This window comes from Pseudonaja textilis, chromosome 1 (assembly GCF_049901715.1).
Source record: "Pseudonaja textilis isolate UNSWEBS1 chromosome 1, rPseTex1.2, whole genome shotgun sequence".
NCBI classification, from domain to species: Eukaryota; Metazoa; Chordata; class Lepidosauria; order Squamata; family Elapidae; genus Pseudonaja; species Pseudonaja textilis.
Window position 1 is genome coordinate 198,550,005 of NC_141990.1, and position 27,652 is coordinate 198,577,656.

The following is a 27,652-nucleotide window of genomic DNA, read 5'->3' on the forward strand; positions in this document are numbered from 1 at the left end:
TCATATCCATTGACATAAGACAATAGTCTGAATTAAGGAAAACTTGGGCTAATCATACTCTCGCAGCCCTAGGAAGAAGGCTGTGGCAAACCACTTCTGACATCTTGCCAAGAAAACTGCAGGGACCTGTCCAGGCAGTCATTAGGAGTCAACTCTGACTTGAAGTCATCCTTCACCCCCAAAATAATAAGCAAGCAAACAGATGTTGTGAGGTCTGCCTCTTCCTCCTCATTTAAATTAAAGGACTCCCAAAGGTATTCCTTTAAATATTTAATACCTCAGCTTTTTAATAATACATCAAATGCAGGGTAGTTTTTAGAAAAAATTAGTGAATACTTCACAACTTTCTGGCTCAAGAAAATCCCTGTTGTATAACAACTAAGGGAATTACCACACAGCAGTTTTTTTAAAAATATAATTTTATTAAAAGATTTTAAAAGGATAAAAACTAGTACAAACTAGCGTAAAGTAAAAACAAAAAAGAACGAAAAATCAAAACAAAAGCCAAAAGTGCAAGAAAGGAAAAAAGTAAAATAGAAAAGAAAGAAAAAAGATACAAGTGGCTTCTGATTTTCTTTACAGCAGTTTTATGTATAAATGTACTTCTTTCTCTAAAGTTACAACAAGTCTTTCTATAATCCTGTCTAATCATCAAAATCATAAATTCACTGTTTTCTGTTTTCTATTAAAAAAAATCCACCAGAGGTTTCCAGTTATATTTTTGCATTTCCAGTCTTATGCTTTTGTTAAAAAGTTTTAAGAAAAATAAGATAAAAAACTAATGCAAACTAATGCAAAGAAAAAAAGAAAAAAGCTGAAAAGTGCAAGAACGGAAGAAAGTAAACAAAAAACGAGAAGAAAAGATACTACACAGGAGCTCCGAAGCAGAAAGGAGGATACTACCACAGTCGAGTATCACTCCCGCAGACCGTTGACTCAAAATATTAAAAAGCAGATTCATCAGGAACAGAAAAGGAGGGAGGGCTCAGCTCAGTTCAGCAGAAGATACCTGGATTAATGGCTAAGAAAAGGAATGGAAGGAGAGGGCAGAAGTCATGGAAATGGGTTCTTCTGGGAGAAAGTTGGCAACTTCAACAAGGTGTAGCATTTACAGGCTTTTATCTTTCTTCGTTGAAAAATTATTTTACACAATGCCAAATTTTCCTGGAAAATACTTTGTAGTAGCTTTGGGGTTTATCATCTTTTTAGTTGAGTTGATAGCAGTGTATTCAATCTGAAAGCCTCCTGCTGTCACTGAAGCATCTGACAAAAATTTCAGTGTCATAACATTTCCTGGAGAAAGAAAAAGAGGGACCATGTATGCATGGGATAAAATATTACCATTCCTTTTTTATTTATACAAACAATGGAAACAGAAAGCTCTATGGCATTTTTGGATTTAAAAGAAAGGTATAGATTTTTTTTTTCCTTCAGGGTTCTTACAGATCTTTCATCAGTACTTGGATGGGATACCACCAGCAAATCACAGAGGTTGGATGCTAGGCTGAAAAGTTGAAAAAAAAATCTGAAGAATGTTTGTCTGACAAAATGATTAAACTTAGTGGTGTCTTTCCTATCTTAAGGTAATGCTATATGTAGGGCTACCAAATTGCTGCTGAAAACATCCAGATGATCATTAGAGGGCAATAAGAATATAAGGGAATGTTTGCTGCCATCTAGTTATCGTTTTGGGTTTTGAAGAAATAGGAAGAGTATTGACATTTGATCTTTGAAATTGAAGGCTCCCAAGAATACCATGGACTGCCAAAAAAAACAAACAAATGGATCGTTGAACAAATCAACCCAAAGTTCTCTTCAAGACACAAATGACCAGCCACCAATTATCTTACTTTGGACATATTATGGGAATACTTATCTCTGGAGAAGGCTGTAATGCTGGGAAAGGTGGAAAAATGGAAAAATAAGAGGATGACCAGCAACAAGGTGGATGGATTTGGTTACAGTAACAATGAATGTGGTTATGGAATAACTGAAAAACCAGGTCAAAGATAGATCATAATGGAGAAAACCTACAATGACTCGATGGCCCATAGTCAAGTGATCATTCAGCTTATTGCAACTCAGATTTCCTGGCTTCTAGCTCGTTGAATCAGAGAGGGAAATGTTATATTGCAATTTCATCTGTGGTCACTGTATTACCTGTGCTAACGATGCTATCTGGTAGTTCATCACCACAGTATCTGAAAAACATAACATTATAAGTCAGTCGAATAACAATGGCATGTTTGCTACTTTCCCCCCAAAATCAAATGGCAAATGAGACTGGAGTGTTGGATGCTTTGGATTTTGCAACAGGTAGCTTTTTGTAAAGCAATGTTTGGCAGACGTTTTGTGAATGGTCAGGCCCATCCAACAGCCATTTTGTGAGAATGAATACAACGTATTTTCAAATGTGGTTGCCAAAGAGTTAGCTCCCCTCACACAGGGAGGCTTTGATCCTTTAATGTTCAAAAGTGGATCCATAAGGTATTTTCTCCATTATTTTTTACTCCTGAATATTTCACTGTACCCTCCTGACAGATACATTTTCCATTACTAGAAGTCTCAAAATTATTATTTTTTTTTAAAGTGAAAGTAGGCAAGGGGAAAAGGGAGGATGTTACCTCAAATTTTAGGCTTTTTAATTAGCATTTTAAAAAAAACATCACTTTTAACATGGCAGTCTAACGCCTCTTAACTTTGAGAAAATTAAAATGTTTTTCTCTCTTCAGTCAAGGCCATTTCTTTGGTATGTGAGAACTTGCTTTTTCAGTAACATAATGAGAGCTGTATGCTAAAAAATCCTTGAATACGCTAGCAAATTTTAAGAAAGATGTAGTCCAGCTGAGAAAGAGTAATGCAAACCATACATTTACTACTTGCCAAATGTTGTCTAAAATCAATGTTTTCCGTTGATCAAGTCCCAAATAATAATCAATGTCTTTATTGTTTGATCACTTGCTTTCTGATGTATCATATACAAAAAGTATGTATCTGTACCTTAGAACCCCCCCCCCCCTTAATAAATGCTTTTTGCTTTGTCTGAATTACTTGTTGATTTGTGTTTTTGGCTGGGCAAAAAAACCCTTTGCAAAGGTAAACATCTCTCAAATTCAGGGATCAGGCGCTTATTAGCTCCAAGCAAATGGAGTGCTATTAATTTACCTAAGATTGCATGAGTTCTTTATAAAAAAATAATAAGGGTAGGATATAAATAAAATAAAATTAAGCTTAACCTAAATGCTAAAGCTGCACAAAGCATTTGAAAGATAATGCATTACTTGAATTAAGCATCTCTCATTGGTGCTTTAAAGTAGCTGTGTCCTTTTCAAGGACTGCATAGCTGATTCAAAAGCTCTCTGTGCTTACTGGTCCATGTGGCATCAGAGATAATACTTCCGGTGTGAGATCATTAGCAATGCATAGGCAGGCAGGGATCATTAGGAGTTATGTTTTGAGTAGCCATGCAAAAGTTGGACAAGATTTGACTACTGCTTGAGCAGTTAAAAGAAAAGTGTTCTGATTGGGTTAACACACTTTACAAAATACTTTTTAAAAATGCCTAGCACATCTGCTACTAAATATTGCTATGAAGGGTAGGAAAAATAGGTGGATGGTGTTAATTTGTAAGAGTAAGAAAATATGATTTGAAGCATCTGTTCTCCAATTCCTTCCATTCATCTTACATCTAGTGGGATATATTTAGCTCCTTAAGCAAAAGGACTGTCTGCAGGATGTAGTAAAAACAAACAAACAAACATGGAGGCAACAATAGTACAGTTCAAGCTCCTCTTGTCTTTTTCTGGTTTTAGAGAGCCAGTTTAGTGTAGTGGTTAAGGCACCAGGCTAGAAACCAGAAGACTGTGAATTCTAGTCCCACTTTAGGCATGAAAGCCAGCTGGATGACTTTGGGCAAGTCACTCTCTCTAAGCCCACTCCATCCCACAGAGTGATTGTGGGAAAAATAGGAAAGAGCATTAAGTATGTTCGCCACCTTGAATTATTTATAAAAATAATAAAGATGGGATATCCACCATCTTGACTTTTTGACAATATCCTTTTGCCGAGGTCCCCAACTGCCAGGCTGCGGCCTAGTACTGTCTTGCGGCCTATTCAAAACCAGGCCATGGGAAAAATCAGCAAGCACGCGTGTATGAAGTTCCATTTGTGCAAGCGGAGGGCGCTTGCACTTGTGCGCAAAGCTCCATTCTCATGAGTTGAGCTTCGTGCATGATCACAAGCGCCCTTCGCTTGTGTGAGTGGAGTGGAGTGCAAGTACCTTCTGCTCGCGCACGAAGCTCCATTGTCCCGAGTGAAGGGTATGTGCACTCATCGCTCACATACACAGAGCTGTGCATGCGTGTGTGCTGGGCCACCAGGCTGGAAAGTTTGGGGACCGCTGCCCTACAGGCATCCTTGGGGAATTTTCTTAGTATGGGAAGGAAATTTTTACTGAATAATGTATTTTTTAGAAAACATTGGTGTATTACATGCCCATACATATTTATAATCAGATATATGTGAGAGAATGAGAGAAAAACAAACCCTAGGTTCAGAATTGTTCAAATCCAGCTTCTGGAGAAGCTTGAAACACAATCAGCAGGCTCAATTACAGCACTTCCTGCCTGAAAAAAAACACCTTGGTGGGCAGAAATCCAAGGGCCCCTCCAGTAAAGTAGCTCCAAGTGCTACGTTGTATGTTTATCATAGCACGTGTCAGAATATATCAAAAATCACATTGGACTGAATCAGAGGCAGGTCCAACAGAATCCATTCTGCTTCCTGGAGGATATATCAGCAGGATGAAAAAATCCATAAGAATGATATAAATTTGACACTTTTCCAACTGGTGTTACTCTGATGCCCGCATTCTCAAGGGAGCATTTAAAGAAAGGAAAGTCATAAGGCAGTAATTGATGCAGTATCTAAAGAGCTACCCTATCCCACCATGCCTGGCCAATAACACTAGAGCCTAAAATTAATATCTACAAGTCCCAAATTGGCATTTCCTCCCGAGGATGCCCACAGGAGAAGGGACTCATTTCCCTCATTTCCCCCCCTCCTTTTTTTTGGGGGGGGGGAGCTTTCCACTAATCTTTGCTAAGATAAAGGAAGTGAAGAAAATTCCATGGAAGAAGATTAGTTAAGCCAAAGATCTTTGGGTGGGTCCAAACTTCATCTGCCATAATCGTTCGTCACTGTCATTCTGACTGCAGCTGAAAAGTATTTAAAAAAAACCCAGGAGTTTCCTATTGGAATCAGAAATACTTCACAGTGAGAGGTAAGGGAGAAAAAGAATAAGTGGGGAAATAGATGACACAATCAGGACTGAGAGGAGATTGATTGGGATTACAGCTTCCTCTAAGCAAGTGTCATGAGTTTGGAGGATGGTGAGGACTAGGTCTAAGATGGGCTCCCCAGGGTAAGGGACAAAGAAGGAGCGGGTGGAAAAAAGAAGGAAAAAGTGTGTGGCTATTAGCATTTCTTTGGCACTTATTAGCTAGGTTTGTACTGATATATGCTTATTAGCTTGGCTTCTGTGTGTGTAAACATGATACATAATCCTTTGAGACTGGGTGGAATTAAAAAAAAAAACTTGGCTTTTTCTCTGATCCCTTCAACCAACCATTCGCAATTTGTACATCTTGTATTATGAAAGATTTGAACATTTTACCTGCCCACAAATCCATTTATATCATCATAGCTGTCGTATATTTCCAAGTAATCAGCCATGCAGGCGGTATCATCCTCAAGGTCAAAGTCAAGAAACTGGATTTTGATTCGTTGGCCATACTTCACTCTTACGTGCCAATAACAGACTTGGTCATCTTCATATTCCTTTGGGTACCCGGGAGTTTTAAAAACATGTTTTGAAGCTGTGAAGATTCCACCACAATCTTTTCCTAAGAGAGGAATAACAACGTCAGATATCATAGTCATCCCAGATGTCAAATTATGCCTTTGCAGCCTTGTAGCACGTGGGTTTTTTTTGTGTGTGTGCCAACCTTCTACAGCTCACCTCTACTAACAGTCCTGAAAGGGAATTTAAATCATACACGCTTTTGTAAATCTGCATATTAAATTGACTGGATACCTTGTTAGCCATCTTTCAAACACATGGTTTTCTCCATCTATTTCCTATCAGTAGAACAAGCTCGTAACATACTGCAGGTTGGCCACCTGCAGATAGCAGGAAATTCAGAAGCCAACACAAATTATGAACACTTTCAGATGAAATGAAAACACACTCAGTATCTCTATCCAGGTTATTTTTCTACCTTTGGTATTGCTGTCTAGTCTAACTTCTACTCTTTTCACCCTAATTCATTCCTAAATCATCTCCAAGCACCTAAAGGTAGTCCTCAACTTACAATCATTCATTTAGTGACTGTTCAAAGTTTTCAGTGGCATTGAAAAAAGTGATTTATGACTATTTTTCACGTGACCATTACAGCATCCCCATGTGATCAAAATTCAGATGCTTGGCAACTGGCTCATATTTATGACGGTTGCGGTGTCCTTCAAAACGTTGCAAAGCTTGCAACATGGGATCATGGGCCATAGGATCCCATTTTGCAACCTTCTGATAAGCGAAGTCAATGGGGAAGCCAGATTCACTTAACAACCATGCTAGTAACTTTAAGAACTGCAGTGATTCACTTAACAACCCTGGCAAGAAAGGTCTTAAAACAGGGCAAAATTCACTTAACAAATGTCTCGCTTTGGAACAAAAATTTTGGGCTTAATTGTGATCATAATTCGAAGTCTACCTGTGTATCAAGGGATTCCACTGCCTTCCTGAAATGAATAACTGAATAACAGAAATATAAAAAACGGTGTGCTTGATATGCTTTTAGCCACAGCCAATATCTTCCAGATATTTACAAGCAGAAACAGGCCAATTCAATGCCTTTCTGCTGAATCTAAGAAGGCATATTTATGTAATTTATTTAAAGCATTTATATAACTTGTGTCAACTCAACAACTAAGTTATGATCCCAGATGATTAAGAACCGTGTTTTGATTCTCCGGGTCATCCAGGAAACAGATAGGAATAAAAAAAGCAAGTATATAGAAACTTTTTTTAACTAGAAAATGGACTAATACTTTGACACTGAGTACAGCACACAAGTCAATTCTTTCTGATTGGAACATGAGACAATCCAAAGTGATATAATGATGAACCTCCCAAGACCCAATTACCTGCAGTTTTGTTTTTAAATTTCAACATCATTCACTAGTAATGGAGACCTATTTTTTTCCAGAATGGAAAGAACATGACTCACCAGCCAGTGCAAACAACTTGGTTTAATTAAGCTTTACATCACCCAAATAATACATTTGGAAAAAAAAAATCAGATTTGCCTCTCAGAGGATATGGCCAAATAGGAAAGGAAGAGAGGTGGACTATACGTCATTTTATGAACAAGAGGCATCTCCCATTTTCCTGACATCTGTGAGTGTTTTCTGCGCTGAAAGATTATTCAGTGTTTACATGGAGAAATCTCCATAACTTTTCATCTATGGTGTTTGGTTCTCTGCAGGACATTTCAAAGAAGGCACAGTACCATTGTGTACATCATTCAGAGATATAAAATTTTGCATTTAGGAGAAAGGAAGGAAGGAAGGAAGGAAGGAAGGAAGGAAGGAAGGAAGGAAGGAAAGAAAGAAAGAAAGAAAGAAAGAAAGAGGAGTAAAGAACATAAATCAAGCACTCCCAATATTGAATATAGTGTAGTTTTTAATATTAGACTATTATGGTATCTAACATATTATGGGTGAATCTATATATTAATTAAACAGGGCTATATTATTCTTCCATGTTGGAAGCACTGAAGTGTTTCTGTGACAAAGTAATCAACTGGTGACATCACCATTGCCCAGAGGAGGCCCAGTTGGCTCCTTTTGTGTCCCTGTTAAGTTGTCCATTGAAGTAGTACCCATTTAACTACTCGCAGTTATCTGCTTTTGAACTGCTGGGTTGACATGAGCTAGAGTGAGTGATGGAAACGCACCCAGCCACATGGCAGCAATGGATGTCAAATGCGAGCCGGCAGATCATCAGACTAGTGTCCTAGCCACATAAGCCGCTGGGGTCCCTAATTAAACAGCAATGAGGCACTTCACATTTGCTTCTAAGCTTTGGAGGGTACAACATGGCACCTTTCTGTTGGATCGGGTAGATCGGTCCCCACAGAGACGCGAGACCAAAAGTGAACATTCAGCTCTTTATTCAGGATACAGTTCTGTACAAAACCTGTGATCCGCGGCAGCCCTTCATATAGGAACTGGTCGTGGCTTGGCGGCCAATGACAGGGCTTTGAATCTCCCGCGATCGGCTTGGCCAATCGCGGTTGATTCTTAGCGCGCCAATCACGGCCGTTTAGTTGTCCAATCAGGTTGCGGTCCGTGTGGACCACTCAGGATTCAGGGTTTGGTGTATGCTAATATAGAACACTTTCTCTTTTAAGAGTTATTTTCTGAAGTAACTTTCAAAATTGAATCCAAAGTATTGCAGAAGTAATAATGAAAGATCTCCCAAAATTGAAGATCCTTGCTACTAAAATAGAAGCATATTCTCCATATTATCCAGTTTAAAAGGTAAAGGTTTTCTTGTCAGTCATGTCTGACTCTAAGGCATGGTACTCATCTGTATTATTTGGCCAAGGGAACCAGTGATTTCCAAATACAATTTCCATGGTATCTAGCCAGTATGGCTATGGTTATACATCAAAGGTGCACAGATATACACCTTCCCAACAAAGAGATACCTGTTAATCTACTTGTATTTACATGCTTTTGAACTGCTCTCAGCTCTCATCTTTCCAGCTGACAAGTTCAGCGTCTTTAACTGCTGAGACTTAATTCCCACTTTCAACCGTTTCTTCCCGTAATGGGTTTAGAAATTATGCTGAGCCATAATACGAGTCGTTTCTTTAGTTTTGTCTTTAATGTACAGACTCAACAGTTATTTGGGGCGTAATGTTAAGGGTGAAGTGGGCTATTAAGTTTTGTTCACCAACCATGGAGGAACCAAAGCACGGCTTGGTGTGACATGTTGAATTAACCTCTTTCGAACTTAATAGTTTTAAGAAAATTTCACGGAATGATAAAAGTCTCTCCCCTGAGTATTTCCTGCTTATGAATTGCATCTCCGCAAGTATCCTAAAGTAACCTCAAACTTCTGGCAACTCAAGTCAGGGCTGAATGTCACAAGTGATTAACACTGACAAGCAGAGAGGCCCTCAGGCCCACTTGGTAGGCTAGCCAGATGGAATGGGTAGGACTTTCCCAAACAGCAACCACTGGGGCACAGCAATAAGCTTAAGAACGGGTTCTGCTGCCAGCAGAAAGTGGACTTGGCAGAAACAACGTTATGTGCTTTGACATGGTTTGGACACTGGAGCCCATCCTGAGGACTAGCCCTGTCTTCACTTGCAGCTGTTTTCCTTACAGTTCCTTCTCCGGGAAGACTCTGGCAAGCCAAGGAATGTTCACAAAGATTTGAGCTTATATTGGTCGTTGTAAATGAAATCTTCCCTGAACATAGGACAGAAACAAGAGGGAGTTGGTCGAAGATGCAGATGCTATTGGAATAAGGAATTTAATTTAATTTAATTTGAACTTTAAATCCTGCTTTCTGCATGTTTCGGCGGAGTGGCTTTTGGCAAGTCTCTTTGTGTTGGCATACAAGCACGGTACAATTAGGCACAGCATGGAGCTGCTGCTCAGAATGATGTCAGTTGCCTGGTTCTTGTCTTTTCCATCTCTCCTGTAGGGTGTTGAATCTCTTGCCGTGTCATACATTGTGACAGTACATATTTCCCCGTCATTTTGGAAGAACGTTCAGTTTTCTAGGGCACTTCATCGTAAGTTTTAATTTGGCCATTCAGTACTACCTTACTTGTTCAGCAAGAAGTTCTGCTCAATCTTCTTCAGCTGGCATAGGACAAGTTCTTTTTCTCATGCTCCATATGGCATATGAAACAGGCTGAGCCCCATAAAATGACGTCCTTCAAACAGGCAGGATATCTCTTAGAAATGCTGTAGTGCAGGGAGAGCAAACCTTTTGGGTTGGCGTGTCAAAATTTCAGAAAATGCCTAACTTGGCTCTGTTGGCATGACCCCTCCCCACCCCAAACAAAAGAGAAGTAATTTTAAAAAAATACAATTTAATCATGTGTGTGATCCCCAGAATCTGCCGTGCACTGCTTATCTTCAGGCAGTGCTCTCTTTTTGTTGGCAGCCCCCTGAAGTCTGCCTGAGGCAGCTCTGGGCCAAAAGGAGGCCTTCATTCTTGGAGGGTCTTTGGAGAATGGTCTTCTGCAGCCTCCGAAAACTGTATGAAAGCACACCCCATTCTCATGCGATTTTGGGAGGTTCTAGAGCAGGGGTATCAAACTCGCGGCATCACGGTGGCATCACGTGACGTATCGTGACTTCCCCCCCCTTTGTTAAACCAGGGGGTGGGGGTGGCCAGCACGTGATGTATCTGACCCACAGGCTGCGAGTTTGACAGCTCTATTCTGGAGGCTGCGCAAGAGCTGCACAAAAACATAGCCCATTCTCAGGTTGCCTCTGAAAATTGTGTGAGAGTAAGGTGTGCTTTTGAGAATGGTTGTGGGTGTTGGTGACTACTAGCCCAAAACATCGCGGTGTAGTATTCCTTTTTACATGGTCTAGTGCAGGAGTCTCCAACCATGGCAACTTTAAGACTTGTGAACTTCAACTCCCAGAATTCCTCAGCCAGCAAGGTTGGAGACCCCTGCTCTAGTGAATCCTTCATTGAGCAAGGGGATAGATCAGATAATTTTTTAAACTCTCTTCAAACTCTAGTATTCATTATACGTTGATTACCCTTCCAATATGTCTGTCTTACTGTACATCTTGTAAGCAGTCACCGCTAATGAAATTATTATCACTGGCTGTACCTTCCACATTTGTTTCCTTGTAATGTTATCATTTCAAATTGCCAAGATAATTTTCTCAACCATGAATCCTAAATCAAAAGATGTTAAGGCATCTGATGAAATGGGTTTTAGCCTATACAAGCTTTTGCTAACTTTAAGCGTACATTATTTTTTAAGGGGCCACAGCAGTTAAAGGCAGGTGCTTTTGCAAAGGTGTATCCTTAAGTCTAAACAGCTGTAAGAAATATATTTCATGTTCACGTACCATTAGGATTATAGCAATAGGCGTCCCACTTCTCACTTTTGTTGAGCCGAAACCCATAATCTACGATCCCAGTTTTCCCGAAGCCACAGTTGCTTCCTGGTTTGACAATAGGATATCCGACTCTTCCCTTAGATAACCAGCCAGCAGCACACATATGGAAGCCTGAGAGATGAAAGGCAAGCGTCATAAAAGACAAGCGTTGGCTAAGATGGGATGCTCAACTTCAGGCTCACAACTTCTTGTGTTCTAAACTACCACCATACAACAGAGTCCTAGTTATTTAAAACATGAATTAGGCTTTGCTAGCAAAGCACTTTCCACCCCTGACAGATAGAAATGTATATGTCTGGTTCATATTTTTTTTTTCAGTTGTGCCATCTTTGCTTTTTAGCACAAAAAGAACTGTTTCACTTTATATAATTAAAACGTATTGGAGGCATAGGCTGAGTAAATTGTATTGTAGTCCTGAGAGTCTTTATTGAAAGATGCCTGATTAATATAAAACATTACATACTGTAGTCTTGATAAGTTAATTTCTATTTTACCCAGATGCAAATTTATCTGACACAACACCATCCCCTGTAGAATACACACATTGTGTTTCAGAACATGTACATTTATTCTTTATAAAGGTAATTTTTTTTCCCTTTCCAGTTGTGTCTGACTGTAGGGGGCGCTGCTCATCTCCATTTTTTTTTTAGCTGAGGGAGCTAGAGTCGTCCCAGGACAAGCAAGAATATTTTCTAATAATTTAAACTCATGTATAAATAATTCATTCTGTAACTTTAATTCTGAAAAAAATATATAAACCTTTGTTTATATTTTTCTCCTGTTGCTGAAATATCTTTGACTTGCCCTATTCTGAATTTTCTGTTCAACAAATGAGGCTGTGGCTGTGCATATGTTGCTTGATAGTGTAAGCAGCCCAAGCCATATATCGTTAATATTGGTCATTGGTTTACATCATGAATGTGAATGTACTTTACTTTGGTGAAAGTCCTAGAACTATGGTGTACTGCTTGTATGGATATTTTAAAATGTATCTGTCCAGCATATGATCAACTCAAGACCAAATGGATGTGTATCCTAGCACACAGAGTTCTCAGCATATTGCCCTTTGTGCTGCTTATAACTTACTTTTTGAAACATGGGCAGCTCTTTAACAAAAATAAATCAAAAGCCCCTGATGGACAGACATCACAAAGTTTGCTAATCACTAGAAGGCCACAAGGGATTGGAGCTTTTGGTGCTGCCATCTAGTGACTGACTATATTTATGCAGCCCACATATGGAAATGAATGCATTCCAGTCTTATTATCCTGTGCAGTGCTTGTTCTGGTGGATTTTACTCTCTAGTAAAATCAACTACACCATCGTACCTATTTTTCTTGCAGCCTCCAGTTGCTTGAGTGTTGCTAACCGTCCTCCTTCATATTCACACACCGATTTTGCCTCATCGTAAGTCAGCTGGTATTTCCCAGACCGTCCTTCTCTGTGATACACTCCTGCGGCTCGTTCTGTTAATACAAAGTAAAAGTTGCAATGAATATTAAAAAAAGAAAAGTTGGCATAATGACTACTACCATGGTGGAAAACTAAAGCATGGAGATTTTTTACTCCCCTTGGATTTTTAAAAACTTGCTGAGTTCCTGATTTAAATTAGGGAGGAGGGATCTCATTAAGACCAGAGAAAAATTCTATATTTGCTCCAGACCTGGAATTGATTAGCATCGAGAATGTAATTCTTGGAGGCACCAATTTGTTCCTTGGTATCCCTCAAACCTACTAGCTTATTGCATTAAAAACCATTTTTAATTTAAAAAAGAAAGGAAAAGATGCCTGAGATGCTGAAAAGCATAGGCACAGCCTCCAGGGCATGTGTACTGCCAAGAACACTTCTCACCCCAAATTAGTCTTTAAACTTCATTATAAAAATAAATTTTAAAGAAATGGCTGGCTGCATCCACTATTTTGTTTGGATTTGTGGCTGCCTGCCTAGAAAAAGGACAAAAGGTGGAAGAAGCTGTAGGGACCATCCTGTGGAAGATGGGATAGAGGCCACCGTATAAATAAATCAGTGTTTGGAACGGTTTAAGTCCTAATCGCTATGTACCTTTTTCATTTGTGAGGCCCCAGGGATCTGTTTTGAAAGTGCACTTTCAACGAGTCCTAAGTTTTAAATGCCCATCAACCTCAGGATCCATTCCAAAAGTTCTGAGATCTCCAGATTAATAGATGTAGTAGCATCTCCTACAACCAAGAAAGTCTTGGATTCCTATCTCCTACTCCTATTCTTTTGTCTCCTTTATCCCAGGGGTCCCTATGCCCGGTTTGAGGACAGACACCGGTCCGTAGCATGCCAAAAACCGGGGCGCGCGCAAAGAAGCAAAACTACATCCACAGGATGCAGGCAGCATGCGAAACCACGGTTCCTCCAGTCTGTGGGAAAACCTCTCTCCATGGAACCGGTCCCTGGTGCCCAAAAGGTTGAGGGCCACTGCTTTAGCCTCTGACACCACAGCTACAGAAATAAGGATTATAGAGGTACTGCAATAGCTGGGAGATGAGGTGAAAGCCTCCTGTTCCTATATTATAACATCTACAAAATTCTTTTCAGGAACCAGAGGATGGCTGTCCAATTATATTTAGAGTAAAACAGCAGAAATAGATCTGTTTTGTCCCCATGCTAAGGATAGTGTTTTTGCTGGCCTTTGGCTGTCAGAAATTGATCTGATTTAATTTGATTTAATTTGAAGAAAAGCGTTAAAGTGTTAGTAAGCCTTAAGTGAAAAACTGGTTGTGTTCCAGGAACATATTTTCCCAAACCAAGATTGGAAGGTGGGGTTTTTGTTTGTTTGTTTGTTCTAACATAAGCATGGAGAACTCCCAGCATCCCCATGTGGGCTGTATTAGGAACATTCAAGTGGTGCAGAAATGACGTAATAAAAATAATAGTTACAAAATTATAATTATATAACATGAATTATATAATATATAAATATTAAACCCACACAAATTCATATGCTACCCGTTTCCCTTAATTGTAAAGCACAATTAAGAATGCATGGACTGTTTTTGCTGCCTCAAGTTGAGTGAAGAACTCAAACTCCATTTTTGCAGTCCTCACAGCTATCTCAAGAAGGCATCGAAGAATTATAATAGCATGGATTTCCCAAAACCAACGAAACAGTGTTAACGCTATTTTGAATTTAGAATAACACAAAAAATGTTGGGTAAACTTTAAAATAAGAGCAATAAAGCAAATAAAGCAAAATAAAGTTCTTTCTTAAAAAGAGAGGGAAAGGAAAGGCTGCTACATGCATATATAGACCATTTTGAACCATCATTTGGGCCACTTAGCCTTGAGAGAGAATCAGCAAAAGCCATTGTTACAAAGACCAAGTTGACCAAACTATGCTGTTTTCCTTTCTTCCTTTTCTACCTTGAAGTAAATTACAATGATCCTTAGCTTTCGTCTGTCCTTTGCCTAAAATCCATTGAAAGACATGAAGTGTTTCTGAACACAAGTAGAGAGCGAGTAGGCTATATTATAAACCTCACCACAGGTCTGAACTCTAAATTATTATGAAGGAAACTTGCTATTCACAAATGGCTATGGATAGCCAAAGATGATCAATTAACAGAAAGTAAACTTGTGAGGTAGTTTCCTTCCATCTTTTCTAGACTGAGTTGTGCAAAATTTTACGCGTGCAAACAAGGAATTGTCTCCAGAATGACTCTGGAAATCATAGAACCATCTGAAAAAGGCAAGATTTGGCCTGGTCTGGAAGTAAATGGAGTATTCTACAATATTTTGGAACATTTTGCATACTTATTTTTCACTATCCTGCCATTCCAGGAGATTTACTATCAGCTCCCATTGTGGTTATTCTTTAACACAGGTAGGCATATTTGCAATCAAGTGGCCTCCAACCACTCAGCATTTTTATTTGCTGAGCTTTTATGAATCTGCGGGCATTGTTAAAAATAAAAATAACAGACTAGTACTTTGTTTTATAACTGCCAAATTTCATTTACATTTTATTTACAACTAATGGTTTTTAATGTTAAAAAGTAGAATGAAACAGGGAGCCTGACAGGATAGAATGATTTTTAAAAGTGAAACCAGAAGCATTGTAAGTAAAATAGGCACTGATGGAGTGAATGAATTATAGCTATTTAGTATAGGCTTCTTTATTCCATAATATTCAAATTACAGTATAATGTTCAGATAGAGATAGGTCCATTCTATGAATGCTATTTTGGAATATTAAATGTACAGCAGTAGGATACTAGAAATTTTGGACTTTGGAAGAATGAAATGTATTATTTTTATGGAACAAATAAAATTGTAGTTTTTATAGAAATGTACATCAATAAATAAAATATAATTAATTGTAATTAATTAAATGTAAATAATATTGAATTAATGTCAGCTTAAATCAGCATTCTTGATTTTAATAGCAGTTGTCGTGCTCCTGGTGGAGACTGACTCTGAGTTAGAGGAGGACCCAGGCCCATCCCCTATCCATCCTAGGACGTGCAGGGAGGAGAGGATCAGAGAAAAACATGGTCTCTTCAGGAGGAGAGGGCCATGATCCTCTTCATGGGTTGTAGGTGTGAGATCTGCAAAAGAGTTTGGACCTGCATGCTAACAAACGCTGGAAACAAATTAGTGTTTTATTCCTGGATGAGATTTATCTTTGTTGGCGTTCTTCCAACAGACTGTACCTGGTTATCTTCCTGAAGTTTGCAATTATTTATCCTGGTCTGTTGTGGAACTTTATTCAGTGCGGTTTGTTTTTGTTTTTTGCTTTGTTATCTGCTCTTTGAATTTGAACTATGTTTCTTTCGTTTGGAATGTTATTTTGAAAATACTTTAATCTTCAACTGTGAACAATTAAACAGTAAAGCCAAGTTGAAGGCATTAAAGGACCTTTATTTACGTTTTGGTTTTTGTTATATTTTTGATACACTCTGGGTCATCACAGCATTGAGATATGTTATAAACAAATAAGTATGGTCTACACATTAGTGCAAGATTGGCTAATCTTCTGTGAGGAGATGAATAACAAGGGTTTTAGGTTTTTTTAAATGAAAACAAAAAGATGTTTTATTTTCACATCCTTCCAGTTTGACTAATAAATGGTCCATGAACGTACTCCTCAAATTGTATTTTATTTAGATTTTGAGATTGAATCTCCCCTCTGACCTGCTCAAACAATTGGGGCAGGGTTTTCAGTTTATTCCAAAATTATTCCATAACAGAAGCAACTCACTGGACTGATGTAATTTGGTTACTCATATCATCTATCGTGAGTAACTTTCCCAGGTTTGTTTGGAAAAACCCATACATACTGTTACATATTATATTGTTATACGACATAACATATTGTTGTTGGATCAGCCCAATAAATGACGTCAACAACACGAAAAAGCAACTCACTGAAGTTGAATGGGTGAGTGGCATCAAGGGTGCAAAAGAGAGCTCCCTGGGCCCCCAGGGAAATCTTACAGATTCCTCATCCAACCTCCCCCCTGACAACCTGTGCCATCAGGATGAGAGGACTCAGGCGCTCCGTGTCTCTGGAGATTCTCAGTCATCCAGGTCATGGATGTCCCAAAAGTACTTTTTCAAAAAGCACTTTTTCAAAAGGGAAAGCTGCTTGGATGAGAAGCAAAGAACTGGAGAAGCATTTTGGGTGAGAAGCAAAATGTCTTCCAGCAAAAACAAAGGAAGTGCAGCTGCCTTTTGAAAAAGCCCACTGTAACTACATAGCCAAAAAGGTGTTAAGAATTGTTAACCTAATCCTACGTAGCTTTTTCTCTGGTAATATTACACTAATAACTAAAGCATACAAAACATTTGCTAGACCAATACTCGAATACAGCTCATCAGTCTGGAACCCGCATCACATATCTGATATTAACACAGTTGAGAAAGTCCAGAAATATTTCACAAGAGTTCTCCACTCCTCTACCCATTGCAGAATACCTTATGCCACCAGACTCGAAATTCTAGACCTAGAAAAGCTAGAACTTTGCCGCCTTTGGTCCAATCTAAGTATAGTGTATAAAATCATACATTGCAATGTCCTACCTGTCAACGAATACTTCAGCTTTAACCAGAACAATACAAGAGCACACAATAGATACAAACTCAAGGTAAACCGCACAAAACTTGATTGCAGGAAATACGACTTCAGCAACAGAGTGGTCAGTGTCTGGAATACTCTACCTGACTCTGTGGTTTCTTCCCCAAACCCCAAAAACTTTAACCTTAGACTTTCTACTGTTGACCTCACCCCTTTCCTAAGAGGTCTGTAGGGGGCATGCATAAGCGCACCAATGTGCCTACCATCCCTATCCTATTGTTTCTTTTTCTTTTTCTTATATGTATCCATGTATTCATAACTATGTTTTTACTTATACCTATTATTTTGTAAGCAACTGACAAAAATAAATAAATAAAATAAATAAAAAAATAAAAAATAAAAGCACCTTTGGGACTCAGGACCCGAGCCCTATGACACTGCAAAAATCAAGAAAGACAGAAAAAAAAGGAAAAACACATAGCCCCGTGATGGCGAACCAATGGCACACGTGCCAGAAGTGTCATGCAGAGCCATTTCCCCTGGCATGCGAGAGCTCGGCCGTAAGAGCCCCACTGCGCATGCACGCATGCTGCTGCCACCTGACAGTTGATTGTCGGGTATCTGGCGCGCATGTACTGGGGGCGGGGGCACATGGAAGACACATACACATGCACAGAGATGTGCAGCATGTGGAGGGAACATGTACGCATGCACAGATGGATGGCGTGTGGGGGGTGATCACGTGAGCAGGCGCAGGTGCGTGGCGCGTGGCAGGGGAATCATGCATGCAGGTGCAGGTGTGCGGTGCGCAGCAAGGGGATCGCGCACGCAGGCACAGGGGGCGAGGGGCGGATGAGGGGGGCAAGCGTGCATGCAATTATCGGCACGGGAGCTGAAAAAGGTTTGCCACCACTGACTTAGCCTATGCTTGACTGTGGGGTGACCATGATCAGTGGGTTCTATGGGGGAAGCAGGAGGGTTTAGAGTGACATAATACAGTGCATGTTCTGACTCAGCTCTCCAAACACAACAAACCGCTGTAGTTGAAGCAATGATTCCTTTATTAGGAGCACCGGCAAAAAGTTTATCTTTCACCACAGGCTAATAAGTCTATCCGGCAGGGAGATGAATAGTTGTCTGCCACATCGATTTATCTCCGCCCCTTGCCTTTTATCCTCAGAGCTAGGGTGGGCCTTCACTAGCAGCAGTGGCTCTTCCTTCCCGAGGATTGGCTCATAGATTTCCACTGCTCTCCTCTCCTCTTCCTTCTGTGCATCCATGCGTCAGGCACTGGACCCAGCTGTTCCTGCTCTTCTTCATCAGCCATCTCCAGAGCTGGGGGCTGTTGATTCTCCATCTGATGGGCATCCCAGGATCCGCCTCTGTCTCTCCCTCTCTCTGACAGTTCTATTCCCTCTTCCCCCTCAGTACTCTCAGGTTGCCTTGATGCTCACCCTGACTCCCATGCCGCCTCCTCCTCCTCATCTGATTTAGCTGCTGGAGGAGCCGGTGATTCAGCTGCTGGAGGGATGGACACAACAGTGCATTGGAATACATACCCTCACCCCATTCTACATGCATCAGGATGCTGTTGACCAGTTTTGCATATTTGTTCTGGATGACAATTGCTTGTTTATTCTGTGTGATTTGCAGCATACCATAACAGAGTGGAAAACAGAACAGACAAGATCAAGTAAACCCATAGCAACAGACCCTTCTTCTGTTTGGGCAGCCTTGTGGAAGGATGATATGGATCAGGCCAGATGTTCCTTTGGTGAAAGGATAGTTCAAAGCACCCTTGTTTACCATGGAAAACTTGCCTCTGGACCCAAGCCTTCTCACCTCTCCCAAGGGTGGTCATCTTGGTTTTTGCAGCCCTACTATGGCATTTCTATTCTCTTTCTCCTTGTTCTTTCACAAACAGGAAAGAGAAGAACATCTGGAAAAGGAAGACAGCGCCCAACAATAATTCCAGGGAAATTGCCAGGGTGTAGAAAGAAATATCCTTCTGGGTTCAGTTCCAAGTGGGGAAAAAGACAATGGAAACATGGAGGCTCTTAGGAAAGATGGTTAATGGTGGACAGCAGGACCACCTGGCTTGAAGCTCCAGGGAAGGATGATCACATGCGCCAAGGAAAGAAAAGAGAAGGAAGGGCTGAGATGCTGAGAGTGCCTGGGTTTTATAACCATTGTTGGGATTTGAATTGGAGCTTGTATTCCGATTGGTTGTCAGACTCCCATGGGGCCATGCAGGGGCAACCCTGTAGGCTGTCCTGAGTTCCAGGCTTGGTTGAGCCTTGCTGGATGATGGTGCACTGAAAAGGGCTTTTGGCAATTGCTATAGCTTTACCTGCAGATCTTTGTTATGTAAAGTATTCTGCCCCAGGCCTTAATGGCCCACCCATTAACAAAGGTATGGGTGAGTTTCTTCTTCTGAGGTGAGTTTCTGCTCTTGAGTTTCTACTCTTTTTAGGGGAAAGATTTTGCCTTTTTAATATTTCCTAGGATATTTCTATTTTCCGGGAGAGAGGTGGGTGCTAACTTCCTACAAGGGGCTTCCAATGCCTTTGGCGTTAGCAGTGCTGCTACAACCAAAGCAGCAGCTGACTTGGGAGTAGCAGCAGCAGGAGTGGGGACTCCTCACTTGCTTCTCAATCCTTCTGTGGAGCCCTTTCATTAGATTTCCTGCTGGGGCCTCACACCTGGACTACCATGGTGGGTACAGCAATCCAGAGGAACAGTAAATATAGCAGGAAAGAAATACACACACAAAAAAATCTATTTCTTTTGTTTTGCAATGTACTGATCATCTGAATTTCTGAAAGCCATGTAAGCTTGTTACAAAATCTTGCCTGGTCCGATTTTGTTGAAAGTCTGGGACAAGAAATGGCCAGAATGAGAGCCTGGTAGGACTCCATGCTTTCCCTGCCATCTCTATATATTAAGCTTCTGAATAGCATGCAAGGATCTGGGCAAGTTACAAAAAAATAGTTTAAAAATGAGAAAGTGAGTAAGTTCTAAAGCAACATCAGCCTGGAGGCATCTGAAAGGCTCTACAGTTCTGTTATGAAAGATAAAGGAGAGAGAGAGAGAGAGAGAGAGAGAGTTCTTATTTGCAAGGCATAATCATCTGTGGCACGGTCCTACTTAAAAGCATCCTACGCTAGTTCTTTGTCTCATCAAAGCACTGACCAGTAATTGTACTAATGACTATTTATACATCATGTTGGGCCATATTTCATTTGAATCATGCCTTGCTGAGTAAACCTCTGTGGCCAGATTTACATTTGCCAAGCCCAAATGAAACAAATAGACCTTATGGCTTTACACAAAATGAGCACGGTCTCTGTGTTATCTTCCCATCCTTTTGCTTCCTTTGTTTTCTTTTAGTGCTGGTACACATGCAGTCATAACAGGGTCAATGCTTGTATAACATTAGTCTTTACTTCCTCCATAACATACATTTTTTTATTTGGGATTTGGGAGAGCTATAACATTAATATAATTAAAGATAATAGCCAGTTGAATATAATTTTTAAAAGCTACTTAGTTGTAACCTACATATTTATTTTAAAAATAAATTTTAAACTCAATTTTAACACAGAATTAAAAAATGTGCTTTACTCTCTTCCACTGATATGCATGCAATAAAGGTATGTCCAAAATCTAAAAGTCTTGATAAAGGCTATACATTTACTAAACCAACTCATAGTTTAGAAAATAACATCCCAGTCACAGAATTCTCAGATAAAATGATTGAAGGATCAGAGGAAGAGAGGTTTGTGACCATTATTTAAGTCAGGTAGAACAAAGAAAATGGAATGGAAATTTGGGGTGGAAATTTGGGATGAAAATTTGGGATGGAAGTACTTTTTCAAAGTTTGCTGGGAAAGAGAAACAAGCAAATTGGTTCTGATAGATATATAGAAAGAGGTGTTATACTGTATTGTTTTGAGGTCCATCTCTCTTGAGAGTCTACACCAGTGGCCCCCAATGTTTTTTGAACCAGGGACCAGTTTCACGATTATTTATTCTTCCACGGACCGGTATCTGAGTAACGTGAGACTCCACCGCCATCGGGATGGCTCTTCGTTTGAAGCCCCCCCCCTCGACAAAACTAAGGCGCGAGCACCCAAACGCCACTTTCCAACTGAAAACCCAGAAGCACTTTCCAACCGAAAACCCGGAAGCAACCGAAAACCCGGAAGCGCCATCGAAACAAGATGGCGGTGCCCAAGCTTTGCGGCCCAGTAAAAAATGATCCACAGACCGGTACTGGTCCGGGGACTGGTGGTTGGGGACCCCTGGTCTACACCACAGTTACAGTGGTGATGGGTGCAGTGTTGGAACACATTTGACTTGAGGGGTCAAAATGTAGACAGATGCTCCTGGAGAAGGTCTGTCTATATTAGGGATGGGGACTGATGGGGCCTTTATGAACTGAGGTCTTCAACTCCCAGAATTCATGAGTCAGCCTGACTCATGAATTCTGGGAGTTGAGGACCTCAATTCATAAAGGGCCCATCATTCCCCACCTCTGGTCTATATGATCACTAAAAGTCAAGAGTCAACATGATGGCACATAAAGAATGCTAACCCATTTCCATCCTTAACAAAATAAGCATTTATAGTTATGAAGCTAGAGATAATGTTGGCTGCTATGCTATGTGAAAAGAAGCACAATAAGCCCAGTTAAGTACTGTAGTAGCACCTAGAGGTGTGAAAGCATTTCCTCTCACAGAATGCAGTGCCGAGGGCATGAGAGCTTGCTGTTGAATGGGTAAAACATTCTTTTTTGCTTATTGCATAAAAAAATAAATCTATTTGATGGCCAACCTTCTGATGGCCTTATTAGGCCCTATTCTCTCAACATGGTTTGTATGCCACCCAATGTCACTGTCTTGTGCAATGTGTGGTTATATACAAACAGGATAAATCGATCAAAATGGTTCTGGATTTTGTTCTTCACTAACAACAATCCACTTATACTCTTATAAATGTGTAGATATAGTAAAGCCTGTACATTGTATCTAGGAGATTGAGAATTGAATGCTCTGGTATCAAAGCACAGAAAAAAAAAATCCCAGCTGGATATCATTAGAGTACCCAAAGCAGTTTGAGGAAATCCTCCCTGGGAGGCTTGGAAAAAAAAGCTGTTTTCTAATGGGATGTGAAAATCTAAACACATTTGCACATATTTATGCTTCTCTACTATGGAAGGGCAACCAGCAGGATTAATAAACTGGAATACAAGCTTCTCCTTTGTGGATGAACATCAATTTTTTGGCGGGGCGGTGGGGGCTTGGAGATATCGCAGCTATATTCACCTTAGCAATCCATGTCTGTCAAGCCACCTCTTGTAGCTTAAATCAGGAAAAGGATCCAGTGGCTGAGATGGCACAACATTGGAATTGTGTGGGGTTTGGGGTGTTGTGGTAACTCAGCCACTGTCTGAGCATGTTGCCTTTACAGTTTGGCCTTGACTTATGACAATTGACCCCAAAATTTGTGTTGCTAAGCGAGATAGTCATTAAGTGAGTTTTGCCCCCATTTTACAACCTTTCTTGCCACCCTTATTAAGTGAATCACTGCAGTTAAGTTAGGGACACGGTTGTTAGGTGAATCTGGCTTCCCCATTGATCTTGCTTGTCAGAAGGTCACAAAAAGTGACCACATGATCCCAGGAAACTGCGACCGATCATAAATATGAGTCAGTTGCCAATGCTTGGAGAGAGGAATGGTCCAAGAAACCTTCTTGTGGCCTGACCATTAGTGATCCCTCTATCAAACCACCTGGTTTTGACCTGCCTTGCTCTGTCTGGTTGAAATAGAACAGGATTAGGTGTGATACTGGAAGAAGTACCTCTGGCCTGGATCAGCAGGGATAGAAAGTTTCCCCTTGTTGTAATTGGGATGCTGGTATGCAAACGATTAAACATACTGTGCAAGATTGACCACAACGTGAGTCCCCTGGTTTCCTAGAAGAACTGCATGAAGCAATGCCAGAGGAAATCACTTGGAGAGCTAATTTGGACATCCAGTTATAAGGCCACTGCCCTACCTCCATAGAACTCGTATATAATTACATGGATTGTGTGTGTTTATTTCCTTCTCTTCTGTCATGTTCTCAACATATACTAAATAAATAAGTTGTCAAGTGTCTGGATTTTAATCACATGACCACGGGGTTGTAAGTATGAAGAACAGTCATAAGACATTTTTTTTCAGGGTTTTTGTCACTTCAAACAGTCACTAAATGAATTGTTGTAAGTTGAGGACTACTATATTCTCCTGAGTTATCAGAAGGACCTTCCTTCTCACTTTTCCCTCCCTCCTTATCTTTTTCAAACAATCAGTCTAGTTGTCTTTCTTGTTTTGGGGTAATTCTTGTCAGCTAAAAGATGTAAGCATGGCTTATCTTCTTAAATACCGATACAGACTGCAGAGAAAAGCTCGGAGGGGCTGGGTGCAGCTTGCAGGCTGCAAGTTTAAGATCCCTGGTTTAGATGATATACTGGAGTATGATGGTTAAAAAACACACACTCCAGAGAGGACAAAATTCATATTCATTTAATCAGGGCTTTTGGGTTGTGTGTCATATGAACATAATCAGTGTTAGAAAAAAAAATTACCTTTTGGCTTGAGGTGGAAGGGGCAATTGCTTCAACCTTTGAAGGAAGGAAGGATGTGAATGCAATAAATAATCCTATAACTTAATATTTTTCTTTCCAACTGCTTAAATCTGCATTTAAATTGTTTTAATGAAAAGAGGTTATTCTGACGTTTGACCTCACATATGAGAGAATTACTGAAGGATTCCATTTCCTCTCTTTATAGACTCCCAAAGAATGCAATATTTAATTTAGAAATGCTCAATCCCAGGTCAGTGCTTATCTTAAACTATTTTTTTTTTCTTTCCTTGATGATTACACTCTCTCTGTCCCCTTCCCCCTTTGTCTCTGTATGTGTTAAATGAATCCAGAAAGAATGAAAAGCCAAGTTTACATTTGGCTAAAACATTCCCTTTTGTTTCTTTTTGTATATTTGTGACTTTAATTGCTCCCTATAGAAATAGAAGTGATATTATTTGGACCATGTCAGATTTAAAACATCCTATCCCAGAGCTGTTATAGAGGCCTACAATGTTGTATATGGAATGCAAGCTGTCTTGCTTTTGGAAGTTACAGTTTAGACATTCATGACATTTTCAATTTAAAAAGAAAGTTTCCACAGCAAGTGACAACAGTACTAAAAATAAAATTCGAAAAAGAGTAGAGGGAAAAGACAAAGAGGAGTACATAGCCAGAGCATTCTGTCAAGATACGAGGACATGAAGCTTGGGATGAGTTCTAGGCAAGGCCCCATATCTAGCCAAGAATTATTTTCAACAGCAAATATAAATGTGGTATGGGTACCATGCATATGCAAATGTTGCCATGTGCATAATAAGTACATAACATTTGTGTTTATAACGCCATACATGAATAACACTCAAGACAACATGGTATCTGCTAAATGGAATTTTTTAAAAAAAGTATTCTTCTTTGTATGACGAGGGGAATGATGTCTATGAAACCCAAGCTTCATTCTCAGAGAAGATCACTAAACCTTTCCAAAATGAATTAATATCTCAAAAGATTTGAACTCGCACATGTTTCACTTAACTATTTCCTCTCTATCCTCAGTGGTGGATTAAGGCTCAGATACAGATAATCAGAATTGGAAGGGACCTTGTAGGTCATCTAGTCCAACCCCCCGCCCAAGCGGGAGACCCTACACCATTTCTGACAGATGGCAGTCCAATCTCTTCTTGAAGGTCTCAACTGATAGCACTCCCACAACTTCTGAAGGCAAGCTGTTCCATTGGTTGATTGTTCTCACTGTCAGAAAGTTTCTCCTTATTTCCAGGTTAAATCTCTCCTTGTTCAGTTTCCATCCATTATTCCTTGTCTGGCCTACAGGCACTTTAGAAAATAGCTTGACCCCTTCCTCCCTTTTCTACTTTCCTCTGCAACGCTGGGCATTGGTATTCATTGTTGGACGCAGCATATTCATCTTAGTGAGACTTAATGATAGCTGAACATTGCCTACTATCATTTGAATGATTTTGAAATACTGCTTCCGTTTTGAGCCAGCAAGAGAGTGGTTTAAAGGCAAAATTAAGTTATCTCATGGAAGCTCAGTGTACCTATCATGCCTCTTGTTTTGGCCCCGGATATTCTGCCCAAAACAAACAGCTTTGATGAACTTTAGCAGTTCAGTCCAGAAGGGCTCTGGGCCAGCAACATGGGCCTGGAAGAGTTGCAGATTTCTCCCTATTCATTAAGCTATAAGCTGTGGTTTATGAACCACAGTGGCTGACTTCACAGAAGACACTAAACTGAAACCAAGACAAACTCGTTCCGAAATAACATAATGTGATAACCAGGCCCTGGGATAAAAATTATTTGGAACACATACAAAACTGCTCTGTATCAAAAGACTGTTCATCCATCAAACCCAGCACTATTCTGATGAGCAAGAGCTACCTAAGATATGCTTTTTGAGGGTTTCTTCAGGCTAATATCTGTTCCAGTGCTTTTTTCCCCCCCAGCAGAAAACAAGATGAACAACAGTTCCAGTATTGCTCCATTTTATGAATGAGGATTTGGAAAGAGCAATTTTAACTGGGGTTTGAACTAGTGGTGCTGTTCCAGTGAATGAACACTCCCAGCAATAAAATAAAAATATTTCTTACCCCTCTGTTTGCTTACATTGCCAGAATTTTTTAAAAGAATTGGAAAGAACGATGTCTGAACCAGAGATTTTTAGGAAAAGTTTCACCTCACAATACGCTAAGGTCCCCTCAACCCAGTATCTCTGCTAAGTCCATCATTTGTAGTTTACAAATCAAAACTACTGAGTTTACAACACTGGGCTAAGCCCAGACCAAACAAACCACATTTAAGGTTAATTTCAAAAAAACTAAGCAAGGTGAGTGGTCTAGTTAATACTTGGATAAGACACTCAGAAAAATTCCAAGGCTTTATATTAGATTGCAAATATACCTTGGAGGCTGGCAGTAGCCAATCATTTTCATGCTACTACTAATTTTAGATTTAAATATCTAGGCTATTCAACTCCAATAACTGTAGGTGGCTTATGCTGTAATCTACCCTAACACTCCCAGAATTTTAGCTGTTTTAGAAAGGTTTTGTGCTGCCTTGTTCATATGCCTACTGGAAGGTTGTTTTGTTCTTCATGGGTGGCTTGCAGTGATGCAAGTTTTAGAAGTATGAGATCTGTAAAAAAAAAGGAGCTTAGGAGAGAATGAATGAATTTGGGGCCATATAATTTTATTTCGCCCCATAACACCTGACCGTATCTAAAAATTGGTTTTCAGGAAGAGAGCGAGAACATCTAGTCCTAGGGAACTTCAGCTTCCAGCAATTTCAGCCAACATGCGATAGGATGAAAAATGCTGAGAAGGGTAGTAAGCGGTGGAGGGCCACCAGTATTCTGATTCTTCTGCAGTTCTGTACCTGGATAAGCAAAGCTGTTTCTCTGAAGCAGAGGTGGCTCCAGACTATTAAAATGTGAATAGTACAACCAAAGAGGTAGGAAAGAGAAGAAATGGAGCAGAAGAAATAGTAATACCTTCCCCAGTTTAGTATCATTCACTACATTGTCCATCAACTGCAACTTGTTTCAGCCATGCTAGTTGGGCATGATTGGAAGCTGCAATTGAACTCTTCTGAGAGTTGCCAGATTAGGAAATCTAAATTAATCAATGAAGAACATGCAGTACAGGGAAGGACATGTAACTACCTGGAAACTATAGTTTTAGGCAGCATTTCCAGGAATTATTTATGTTCAAAGGAAATGCTGATGTGTATCTTGCACAGCTGTTTCTCTTTAAGTCTCCTCTCTCCCCATACACATCTCTAGAGGTCCTGCTTTCTGTGTAGCTCATGCTTTCAGATAGCATCACTCTTGCAGCTCATGTTTCAGAGGCATTCCTTTTCTTTATATCAGATCTCTACAAAAACATCATTTAAAATGGAAAAATAAAGAATATTAACTCCATGGTGCTATTATTCAGTAAAGATTTGTATCTTTAATGCAAGCTACACAAAAATGGCCTGGTCTGCTATAAGAAATAGTAGCTCTTTCTGCAGTTAAATGTGTATTAATAGAAGCACAAAATAAAAATCCATCAACTTACCTAACCAAATAGAATTGTGAAGAACTCCATCCTTGAATCCCCAGTTAAAACCATTATCCCATAACAAGGCAAAAAGAAAAGTTAATGCAATCATCTTTTGAGTTAAATATTCTGTACCTTCTGTTCAAGCAGCCTGGAAAACCAGCGCTCGCAGCTGCTTAGTTGCTAGTGAAACATC

General features: G+C 39.9%; 1 protein-coding gene across 1 annotated transcript; it reads right to left on the minus strand.

Moving 5' to 3' along the window:
• Positions 1-411: 411 nt before the first annotated feature.
• On the minus strand, positions 412-27,652 carry TNFAIP6 (TNF alpha induced protein 6). Its single transcript, XM_026696740.2, has 6 exons — positions 27,475-27,652; positions 12,555-12,692; positions 11,176-11,337; positions 5,675-5,903; positions 2,161-2,201; positions 412-1,293 (listed from the first exon to the last, which is right to left on the minus strand). The coding sequence occupies exons 1-6, from the start codon at positions 27,566-27,568 to the stop codon at positions 1,145-1,147; spliced, it is 813 nt and encodes a 270-aa protein (XP_026552525.1). The 5' UTR covers positions 27,569-27,652; the 3' UTR covers positions 412-1,144.

Coding starts and splice junctions, on each gene's coding strand:
- TNFAIP6 (XM_026696740.2), bottom strand. CDS start 27,568: ATGATTGCATTAACTTTTCTTTTTGCCTTGTTATGGGATAATGGTTTT. Junction 5,904..11,175: donor CTATTGCTATAATCCTAATG/GTACGTGAACAT, acceptor TTCCTCTCTTAG/GAAAAGATTGTGGTGGAATC. Junction 1,294..2,160: donor AGATAGCATCGTTAGCACAG/GTAATACAGTGA, acceptor TTCTTTCTCCAG/GAAATGTTATGACACTGAAA.